Source organism: Pseudophryne corroboree, chromosome 2 (genome assembly GCF_028390025.1).
Source record: "Pseudophryne corroboree isolate aPseCor3 chromosome 2, aPseCor3.hap2, whole genome shotgun sequence".
NCBI lineage: Eukaryota > Metazoa > Chordata > Amphibia > Anura > Myobatrachidae > Pseudophryne > Pseudophryne corroboree.
The window spans coordinates 785,048,910-785,061,244 of record NC_086445.1 but is presented as its reverse complement, the minus strand read 5'-3'; the positions used below and the strand labels follow the sequence as shown (position 1 = coordinate 785,061,244).

Below are 12,335 nucleotides of genomic sequence, written 5' to 3'. Positions count from 1 at the left end.
GGTGCAGCCTCTTGAGGCTCGTCGCTTGGAGATGACATAATCTCCAATCGCCAGGCAATCCGTCAGATCAGGAACTCTGGGGCTTGCCTCGGTCTTGTTAGGCCCTGCCCTGTCATAGGTGTTACCCCTTGTCATGCAGGGGGCGAGCCCAGCACTCTGGAAGCTGCTGGGCTGCCCCCAGCCTTTCTCTTTGTGCACTGAATGAACGTTACACACATGCGTGCAGCATCCATTCCCCCTCACCCGGCATTGCTGCAGTCTGCAGGACAGGATAGCATGCGGTGTGCACCATGTTCTCCAACCTCCCGACTGCCCGCGGGACACTGCATTTCGGGAGATATAGGCTCTCAACATCCTGTAAATGGGTCTTGGGTTGGATGACCCGGGTTACCCATTTACACTGTCCCTTAACCTGAGTCCTACCCGTGTCCAACCCTGCTCGCTACACAAGTTTTTTGAGGGAACCCTTTTCCACTGAACAAAAACCCGGGTTGATATGCGTACTGTACACATGTGCAAAAACTTGGATGCAAAAGGATCTAAGGACTTTTATTCAATTTAAAAACACTATATTATAAACACAATTCTTAAAACTCTGTAACTTCTACATCCATAATGATGAATTACCAAAGATGCCCTTGCTATTAGTTTCTAATCCTCTAAGGGCTTACTATTCTAATTTGGAATTGTAGAGAAGTAGACCGCACATGTCATCATTTATCTGTAGGTGGGAAACACTTGCTCATCACTGTGAATCTCCCATCCCCCCCCCCCCTTTCGCCGAATACCCCTATGTTTGATGGATAGATGGCCACCTGATATACACAGCTGGTAACTGCCACTTACTGTTATATATATATTTTTCGGGTTTTGTGTTTTGGTTTTGGATTCGGTTCCGCGGCCGTGTTTTGGATTCGGACGCGTTTTGGCAAAACCTCCCTGAAATTTTTTGTCGGATTCGGGTGTGTTTTGGATTCGGGTGTTTTTTTACAAAAAACCCTCAAAAACAGCTTAAATCATAGAATTTGGGGGTCATTTAGATCCCATAGTATTATTAACCTCAATAACCATAATTTCCACTCATTTTCAGTCTATTCTGAACACCTCACACCTCACAATATTATTTTTAGTCCTAAAATTTGCACCGAGGTCGCTGGATGACTAAGCTAAGCAACCCAAGTGGCCGACACAAACACCTGGCCCATTTAGGAGTGGCACTGCAGTGTCAGACAGGATGGCACTTAAAAAAAATAGTCCCCAAACAGCACATGATGCAAAGAAAAAAGGCGCAATGAGGTAGCTGTGTGACTAAGCTAAGCGACACAAGTGGCCGACACAAACACCTGGCCCATCTGGGAGTGGCACTGCAGTGTCAGATAGGATGGCAGATTTAAAAAATAGTCCCCAAACAGCACATGATGCAAAGAAAAAAAGAGGCGCAATGAGGTAGCTGTGTGACTAAGCTAAGTGACACAAGTGGCCGACACAAACACCTGGCCCATCTCGGAGTGGCACTGCAGTGTCAGACAGGATGGCACTTCAAAAAAATAGTCCCCATACAGCACATGATGCAAAGAAAAAAAAAGAGGTGCAATGAGGTAGCTGTGTGACTAAGCTAAGCGACCCAAGTGGCCGACACAAACACCTGGCCCATCTAGGAGTGGCACTGCAGTGTCAGACAGGATGGCACTTCAAAAAATAGTCCCCAAACAGCACATGATGCAAAGAAAAAAAGAGGTGCACCAAGGTCGCTGGATGGCTAAGCTAAGCGACCCAAGTGGCCGACACAAACACCTGGCCCATCTAGGAGTGGCAGTGCAGTGTCAGACAGGATGGCAGATTTAAAAAATAGTCCCCAAACAGCACATGATGCAAAGAAAAAAAGAGGTGCAATGAGGTAGCTGTGTGACTAGGCTAAGCGACCCAAGTGGCCGACACAAACACCTGGCCCATCTAGGAGTGGCACTACAGTGTCAGACAGGATGGCAGATTTAAAAAATAGTCCCCAAACAGCACATGATGCAAAGAAAAAAAGAGGTGCAATGAGGTAGCTGTGTGACTAAATTAAGCGACCCAAGTGGCCGACACAAACACCTGGCCCATCTAGGAGTGGCACTGCAGTTTTCTAACGAGAGGATGAGTGCTTCCATCCTCATGTGAATCTGAACCACTAGCCATGAACATAGGCCGGGGCCTCAGCCGTTCCTTGCCACTCCGTGTCGTAAATGGCATATTGGCAAGTTTACGCTTCTTATCAGACGCTTTTAATTTTGATTTTTGGGTCATTTTACTGAACTTTTGTTTTCTGGATTTTACATGCTCTCTACTATGACATTGGGCATCGGCCTTGGCAGACGACGTTGATGACATTTCAACGTCTCGGCCATGACTAGTGACAGCAGCTTCAGCACGAGGTGGAAGTGGATCTTGATCTTTCCCTATTTTACCCTCCACATTTTTGTTCTCCATTTTTTAATGTGTGGAATTATATGCCAGTAATATATCAATAGCAATGGCCTACTGTACCGTACTGCTATATATTATATACTGGTGGTCAGTAAAATTATGCACTGTCCTCCTCCTATATATACTGCGCACAACAACTAAAATGCACCACAGGTATGGATGGATAGTATACTTGACGACTCAGAGGTAGGTAGAGCAGTGGCCTACTGTACCGTACTGCTATATATTATATACACTGGTGGTCAGCAAACTGTGCAAAACTTAAATGCACCACAGGTATGGATGGATAGTATACTTGACGACACAGAAGTAGGTAGAGCAGTGGCCTACTGTACCGTACTGCTATATATTATATATACTGGTGGTCAGCAAACTGTGCAAAACTGAAATGCACCACAGGTATGGATGGATAGTATACTTGATGACACAGAGGTAGGTAGAGCAGTGGCCTACTGTACCGTACTGCTATATATTATATATACTGGTGGTCAGCAAACTGTGTAAAACTGAAATGCACCACAGGTATGGATGGATAGTATACTTGACGACACAGAGGTAGGTAGAGCAGTGGCCTACTGTACCGTACTGCTATATATTATATATACTGGTGGTCAGCAAACTGTGCAAAACTGAAATGCACCACAGGTATGGATGGAAAGTATACTTGACGACACAGAGGTAGGTAGAGCAGTGGCCTACTGTACCGTACTGCTATATATTATATATACTGGTGGTCAGCAAACTGTGCAAAACTGAAATGCACCACAAGTATGGATGGATAGTATACTTGACGACACAGAGGTAGGTAGAGCAGTGGCCTACTGTACCGTACTGCTATATATTATATATACTGGTGGTCAGCAAACTGTGCAAAACTGAAATGCACCACAGGTATGGATGGATAGTATACTTGACGACACAGAGGTAGAGCAGTGGACTACTGTACCGTACTGCTATATATATATAGTTATACTGGTGGTCAGCAAAATTCTGCACTGTCCTACTATATACTACAATGCAGCACAGATATGGAGCGTTTTTCAGGCAGAGAACGTATAATACTGGTGGTCACTGGTCAGCAAAACTCTGCACTGTCCTCCTACTATATAATACTGCTGGTCCCCAGTCCCCACAATAAAGCAATTAGCACACTGAGCACAGATATTTGCAGCACACTGAGCACAGATATGGAGCGTTTTTCAGGCAGAGAACGTAGATATATGCACTTGCAGCACACTGAGCACAGATATTTGCAGCACACTGAGCACAGATATTTGCAGCACACTGAGCACAGATATTTGCAGCCCACTGAACATAGAAACTGAGAGGACGCCAGCCACGTCCTCTCACGATCATCTCCAATGCACAAGTGAAAAATGGCGGCGACGCGCGGCTCCTTATATAGAATACGAATCTCGCGAGAATCCGACCGCGGGATGATGACGTTCGGGCGCGCTCGGGTTAACCGAGCAAGGCGGGAGGATCCGAGTTGCTCGGAACCGTGGAAAAAAAGGTGTAGTTCGGGCTATATATATATATATATATATATATACACGCGAAAGCCCTCACTCACTGACCGACTGACTCATAACTAATTCTCTTTTACAGTACTTCCAGATATGTTGTTAGGAAGCTGAAATGTAACATAGGTATTCTTCAGGTGGGAAATAGGAAAACTACGTAATCAGAATTTTAATAAACCTCCCCTAAGGGTATGAAAAGGGGGTTGACATAATGACGTCATTACCGATGCGTGGCTTGGGTTACGGGAACGATAATGCCAAAACGGAAAATCAGATCGAAATTTGGTTTGCACCTCCGGTGTGTACAATTTAATAAACTACAAAAATGCAAAAGCCTTTACTGACTGACTGACTGACTGACTCATCACTAATTCTCTTACTGTCACAACTGAGGGCCTGAGCTGACGGGAGGCAGCCTCAGTTGTAGGGGCTGAGATGTACCGGAACCTGGGAGGTTGTATCAGACCCCTGGACATGTAAGTAACATGAATAATAACTGCCCGAAGGCGTGACCACGACAACTTAGATAAAAGTCAATGATGTTTATTATGACAACTCCGCATCACAGCAGCAATAAAAGAAAACGTAAAAGTCAGCAAAGAATAAATACAGTTCCTGAGTACTACAGCATGGCAGGAGCCACAGGGCACTGGTAGTGTGAGATAGTTCTTATGATCTTCTAGATGGAAAGTCCTTACCAGGCCCGGCTGTAGCAATGGAGATAACCCAGGATTATACCAGCTGGTGTTCCAGGAAGAGCTGGGTTGCTGAAGGTAAAACAGCTGCTGTGGATACTGGCTGGAACCAGACTGTTGTTAGCACGGAGTGGATACTGGCTGGAACCAGTTAAATAATAAATGAACTTTGGGAGCGATGAAATGTGAACTGAAATGTAGAACTTGAGAGCGGAGAAATAATAATTCCGGTGGAGAGTGGTAAAGTGTAGAAAGGACACCGGCCCTTTAAGGGAAGCTGTACTCTGCTGGAAGCTGAGGCTGGAAGCAGGTAGTGTTGTAGCTGGAAACAGATGAATCCACAATGGATTGGAGAGTCAGGCTACACCGCAGGTGGAATGCTGGTGCGGGTCTCTATGGTGGAAGTCTTGAGACAGGAGCTGGAACCTGGAAGACAATCATAGAAGAGAGACAAACAGGAACTAGGTTTGACAACCAAAGCACTGACGTCTTCCTTGCTCAGGTACAGCTTACTTATACCTGCAGCAAGGAAGGGGTTGGCTAGGCAATTATGCAAATCAACAACACAGACAGCAGATTGGTGGAAATGATCAGATGACAGAATCCAAGATGGCTGCGCCCATGCAGACACTTGGAGGGAAGTTTGGTTTGTAATCCATGTGGTCTGGGAAACAGTAATGGCGGCGCCGGCCACCGGAGACAGGAGACGCCAGGCTGATAGATGCACATTTAACCACGCGGGCACAGCGGAGGCCGCGGCTGATGAAAAGACCACTCTGTATGTGGAAACTCAGGAACAGTGGAATCCGGTCCTGGAACGCTGAGCCCGCCTTAGGAGGCATCTGAAGGGTAAGTAATGGCGTCCAGATACCCGGATCGTGACAGCACCCCCCCCTTTAGGAGTGGCCCCAGGACACTTCTTAGGCTTTAAAGGAAACTTTGCGTGGAAATTTCGGACCAAGGCAGGAGCATGGACGTCAGAGGCATTGGTCCAAGAGCGTTCTTCAGGACCATAGCCCTTCCAGTCAATGAGATACTGAAGTTGACCGTAACGGTGACGTGAGTCCAGGATCTTGGCCACTTCATACTCAACGCCGCGTTGAGTTTGGACTTTCGGAGTTGGTGGAAGTGAGGAATGAAACCGATTCAAGATTAGCGGTTTCAACAGGGAAACATGGAATGTCCTGGGTATTTTTAAGAAGGGAGGCAACTGGAGTCTGTAAGCAACAGGATTGATGACTTGATCAATTTTGAAAGGACCGATGTAGCGAGGTGCAAACTTCATACTGGGAACTCTTAACCTCAAATTCTTCGTGGATAACCATACCCGATCACCCACCTTGAGAGCAGGAACTGCTCGACGCTTCTTATCCGCAAACTTCTTGTACCTGAACGATGCCTTGAGCAGAGCTGATCGTACGCTCTTCCAGATATTGGCAAACTGATGCAAGGTGATATCCACTGCGGGAACAGAAGTTGCTGGAAGCGGTTGGAACTCAGGGACTTTAGGGTGGAATCCAAAGTTGGTGAAGAATGGTGTTGAAGAAGATGAAGAATGATACTGGTTGTTATGACAGAACTCGGCCCAGGGAAGTAATTGAACCCAGTCATCTTGAGAGGAGGACACATAGATGCGGAGGAAGGCCTCCAAGTCCTGATTCACCCTCTCAGTTTGACCATTGGTCTGAGGATGGTAAGCCGTGGAAAACTTTAACTTGACTTGGAGGACTTGACATAAACTTCGCCAGAATTTGGCTGTGAATTGAACTCCTCGATCTGAGATAATTTCTTCTGGAAGACCGTGGAGTCGGAAGATCTCTTGTATGAATACTTGAGCCAACTTGGAAGCTGACGGAAGACCGGTGAGAGGAATGAAGTGTGCCATCTTGGTGAACCGGTCAACTACCACCCAGATGGTATTGAACTTGTTGCACATGGGCAAATCTGTAATAAAATCCATCGACAAATGGGTCCATGGTCGACGGGGAACAGATAGTGGAACCAGTTGCCCCGCAGGCGACTGGCGGGATACTTTATGTTGAGCACACTTTGGGCAAGATGCAATAAACTCCAAAACGTCCTTTTTCAGAGTTGGCCACCAATAGGACCTAGAGATAAACTCCAGGGTTTTTTGGATACCTGTATGTCCGGCAAAACGGGAAGCATGGGCCCAATGCATGAGCTTCTTCCTTAGTGTCGGCTTAACAAAACTTTTCCCTGATGGGGGCGTAGAGTCCATCCCTACCGTGGAGAATGCCAACGGATTTATAATAGGATGCTTGTCTGAAGACTCTGACTCATTTTCTTGCTCCCATGAGCGGGAAAGGGCATCGGCCTTGCGATTCTGAGAGCCCGGACAGAACTGGAGTTTAAAGTCGAACCTGGAAAAGAAAAGTGCCCATCTGGCCTGACGAGGGTTGAGACATTGTGCGCCTTTTAGATATAGAAGGTTCTTGTGGTCTGTAAGGATGGTGATTGAATGAGAAGCTCCCTCCAACAGATATCTCCACTCCTCTAGAGCGAGCTTGATGGCTAGCAACTCCTGGTCGCCAATGGCATAGTTGCGCTCCGCTGGGGAGAACTTCCGTGAGAAGAAACTGCAAGGATGTAAATGACCATCTTTAGCCCTCTGAGATAACACCGCTCCTACTCCAACGGAGGAGGCATCCACCTCTAAGATGAAAGGAGAGTCGATGTCAGGCTGTTTCAGGACAGGTGCAGAGATGAACCTCTGTTTTAAAAGATGAAAAGCTTGCATGGCTTCTTCAGACCACTTGGACGGGTTAGCACCCTTCTTGGTGAAAGCAGTAATAGGCGCCACAATGGTGGAAAAGTCTCGTATAAACTTTCGGTAATAATTGGCGAACCCTAAGAACCTCTGGACCCCTTTGAGGGTTAAGGGTACCGGCCAATTCTGGATTGCTTGTAGTTTCTCAGGATCCATCTCTAGTCCGGAACCGGACACAATGTACCCTAGAAACGGAATGGACTTGACTTCAAAGACGCATTTCTCTAATTTGCAGTAGAGATGATTGACACGGAGACGGGACAGAACCTCCTTTACCCAGAAACGATGTTCCTCTAAATCGTTGGCAAAAATGAGGATATCATCTAGATAGACCACGACATGACGGTATAGAATGTCTCTGAAGATCTCATTGACGAAATGCTGGAAGACAGCTGGAGCATTGCTCAATCCGAAGGGCATGACGAGGTACTCATAATGTCCGTCACGGGTGTTAAATGCGGTCTTCCACTCGTCACCCTCACGGATCCGGATGAGATTGTATGCACCTCTCAGGTCCAGCTTTGTAAAGATGGTAGCTCCGCTAACTCTGTCAAAGAGCTCAGTAATCAGGGGTAAAGGATAGCGGTTCTTGATGGTAATGTCGTTCAAACCTCTGTAGTCGATGCACGGCCGCAGACCACCATCTTTCTTCTTTACAAAAAAGAAGCCTGCGCCGGCTGGAGAAGAAGAAGGTCGAATGAACCCCTTTGCTAGGTTCTCTTTAATGTATTCCTCCATAGAATGTGTCTCGGGGAGAGACAACGGATAAGTTCGGCCTCGAGGTGGAACCTTCCCTGGAACGAGATCAATCGGGCAGTCCCATTCTCTATGAGGAGGAAGGATATCAGCAGAAGCTTTACTGAACACATCCGTGAAATCTTGATATGGAGGAGGTGGAACATCAGACGACCTGGGGGAGGAAGAACAGACAGGCAACACTTTAAACAAACATGTCTTAGTACAGGAGGAACCCCATGCCAGGATTTGCGTAGTCGTCCAATCAATTGTAGGATTGTGAAGACGGAGCCATGGAAGGCCCAGGACCACAGGATGTGTGGCTCTTGGAATCACTAAAAATGAAATAAGTTCGGAATGAAGAACTCCCACTCTCAGACGAACTGGTAGAGTCCTTAGAGAAATAACTGTATCAAAAATTTTACTGCCATCCACAGCAGTTAAGGAAAAGGACGAAGGAAGTCTCTCGGTGGGTAGGGACCACCGTTTAACATAGGCTTCAGTAATAAAGTTCCCAGCTGCTCCGGAATCCAGGAGGGCAATGACGTTCTGATAACGTTGAGCAACTTGAAGCGAGACTGGGAGGTTACAATCTTGAGGAGATGGAGAGGAGATCATTACTCCTAGCCGGCCCTCTCCTTGGCGAGCTAGGATTTGGAGTTTCCCGGACGTTTGGGACAGGCATTAATGGTGTGAGACGGAGCTGCACAATACAGACAGAGAAACTCGGAGAGACGTCTTCGGCGCTCAGCAGGAGTTAAACGGGAACGGCCAATTTGCATGGGTTCATCTGTAGTTGGTGACAGTTGGCGAGGAGGAGGAGTAGAAGATTTTGGAGCAGATGATCTTCCACGCTCAGTTGCTCTCTCTCTGAAACGCAAGTCAACTTTCGTACAAAGTGAGATTAGCTCATCTAACTTGGAGGGTAAGTCTCTGGTAGCTAACTCATCTTTAATACGCTCGGATAAACCATGCCAGAATGCAGCATACAGGGCCTCGTCGTTCCATGCCAGTTCGGATGCCAGGATCTGGAACTGTATAAGATATTGTCCTACAGTACGTGATTCCTGGCGTAAACGGAGAATCTCAGACGAAGCTGAAGTTACCCGGCCTGGCTCGTCGAAGATGCGCCTGAATGTTGACACAAATGCAGTGTAAGAAGATAGCAGGGTGTCGGACCTCTCCCATAACGGTGATGCCCAATCAAGGGCTGAGCCACTGAGAAGAGAAATAATGTAGGCAATTTTTGTACGGTCACTGGGAAAATTGCCAGGTTGTAGCTCAAACTGAATCTCACACTGGTTGAGAAATCCCCTGCAGAATCTTGGAGATCCGTCAAATTTTGCTGGCGTTGGAAGATGAAGACGTGGAGCAGAAATGGGTAAGGTGGGTGGGGTTATAGCTGGAGTCACTGTGGTTGACGCACCAGACGCGCCTGATCCACGGAGAGTTGTCTGAATCCCATCCAGCCGAGTAGAGAGATCCTGGAGACAGCGGATGATGTGGCCCTGTGCAGCCTCCTGATGTTCTAGTCGGGCTGCCAGTTCTTGCATCGGCCTGGCCGCTTGATCCTGGTCTCCGGCTGGATTCATTAGGTCAGTGCTTACTGTCACAACTGAGGGCCTGAGCTGACGGGAGGCAGCCTCAGTTGTAGGGGCTGAGATGTACCGGAACCTGGGAGGTTGTATCAGACCCCTGGACATGTAAGTAACATGAATAATAACTGCCCGAAGGCGTGACCACGACAACTTAGATAAAAGTCAATGATGTTTATTATGACAACTCCGCATCACAGCAGCAATAAAAGAAAACGTAAAAGTCAGCAAAGAATAAATACAGTTCCTGAGTACTACAGCATGGCAGGAGCCACAGGGCACTGGTAGTGTGAGATAGTTCTTATGATCTTCTAGATGGAAAGTCCTTACCAGGCCCGGCTGTAGCAATGGAGATAACCCAGGATTATACCAGCTGGTGTTCCAGGAAGAGCTGGGTTGCTGAAGGTAAAACAGCTGCTGTGGATACTGGCTGGAACCAGACTGTTGTTAGCACGGAGTGGATACTGGCTGGAACCAGTTAAATAATAAATGAACTTTGGGAGCGATGAAATGTGAACTGAAATGTAGAACTTGAGAGCGGAGAAATAATAATTCCGGTGGAGAGTGGTAAAGTGTAGAAAGGACACCGGCCCTTTAAGGGAAGCTGTACTCTGCTGGAAGCTGAGGCTGGAAGCAGGTAGTGTTGTAGCTGGAAACAGATGAATCCACAATGGATTGGAGAGTCAGGCTACACCGCAGGTGGAATGCTGGTGCGGGTCTCTATGGTGGAAGTCTTGAGACAGGAGCTGGAACCTGGAAGACAATCATAGAAGAGAGACAAACAGGAACTAGGTTTGACAACCAAAGCACTGACGTCTTCCTTGCTCAGGTACAGCTTACTTATACCTGCAGCAAGGAAGGGGTTGGCTAGGCAATTATGCAAATCAACAACACAGACAGCAGATTGGTGGAAATGATCAGATGACAGAATCCAAGATGGCTGCGCCCATGCAGACACTTGGAGGGAAGTTTGGTTTGTAATCCATGTGGTCTGGGAAACAGTAATGGCGGCGCCGGCCACCGGAGACAGGAGACGCCAGGCTGATAGATGCACATTTAACCACGCGGGCACAGCGGAGGCCGCGGCTGATGAAAAGACCACTCTGTATGTGGAAACTCAGGAACAGCGGAATCCGGTCCTGGAACGCTGAGCCCGCCTTAGGAGGCATCTGAAGGGTAAGTAATGGCGTCCAGATACCCGGATCGTGACACTTACTTCCCGATATGTTAGGAAGATGTAAGTTAACATAGGTATTCTGCAGGTGGAAAATAGGAAAACTATGTAATTAGAACTTTAATAAACCACCCCTAAGGGGTTGAAAAGGGGGTTGACATAATGACGCCATTACCGATGCGTGGCTTGGGTTGCATGAACGGATCAAAATTTGGATTGCACCTCCAGTGTGTAGAATTTAATAAACTACAAAAATGGTCCTGTCACTTTTTACCATATCTGCTAGGGGTGCTCATCGGGTAACACCAAGAACCATGGATTAATATTTACTTACACTGAAACGTCTCAAATTTACATCTCTATAGATTTACCAAATTTTTAACACTCCTTTATATTTACAACCGGGAAAATCAGAAACTCCCGGGTATAACAGCTAGTAAACTCTAAAGGAAAAAAAATGTTGTTTTGTCAATGACTGCAGAGATGCCTTTGTTTTCCCTACAGATGTGGATACAGCTATTTTACACTGCAAGTTTCTGGTGGTTGTTCTGCTATGCAGTGGATGCTTACCTAGTGGTTAGAAGATCAGCAGGAATAAGGTATTCCAAACTACTTGTTTTGCACAATACGGAAATATTATTATTATTATTATTATTATTACATTTTATTTATAGGGCGCCACAAGTGTTTCGCAGCGCCGTACAAAGGACAGTACAGGGAGACAAAACTTAGCATAACAGTAAATAAATAACAAAAATGGAGTGCAGGTAACAAAGAGCAACACAATTCTCAAAACATAATACAGCTTAGATGTAAGTAGCGAAGGAGTAATCATTGTACTACTTGGGGCTGGCGGCCATAGATAGAGATGAGCCTTTACCAGCAGGAGAGAAAGCAGGTAAAGATGGTCGCTGAGTGAAATGTGTCAAGAAGAGGATTTAGACAAGAGGAAAGAGGGCCCTGCTCTGAAGAGCTAACAATCTAGTGGGGAGGGGCAACAGACAGATGACATGAGGTGCAAGCAGGTAGAAGCCTGATGGTGGTATGCGAGCAAAGCAGAGATGTCCAAGGCATGGGGCAGGGGGATGGAGGAGCAGCCTAAGGACTAGGTTATGCATTGGAGGGGTACGCTTTGATGAATAGGTGGGTTTTCAATGCCCGTTTGAAGCTTTGCAAGGTCGGGGAGAGTCTAATGGAGCGGGGGAGCGCATTCCACTGAAGGGGTGCAGCACGGGCAAAATCCTGAACTCGTGCATGGGAAGCAGTGACCAAGGCAGAGGAGAGGCGACGGTCATCAGCCGACCGTAGTGGGTGGGAGGGAGTATGAAGGGAGAGGAGGTTGGAGATGTAGGGAGCAGT

General features: G+C 46.9%; 1 protein-coding gene across 1 annotated transcript in view; it reads left to right on the top strand.

Moving 5' to 3' along the window:
• The window catches only part of GPR143 (G protein-coupled receptor 143), a 127,852-nt gene that overhangs the window by 27,895 nt on the left and 87,622 nt on the right, over positions 1-12,335 (top strand). Inside the window, exon 3 of the mRNA XM_063955528.1 lies at positions 11,481-11,575. Within this exon, the coding sequence (XP_063811598.1) occupies positions 11,481-11,575 (95 nt within the window). The remainder of the gene's footprint in view (positions 1-11,480; positions 11,576-12,335) is intronic.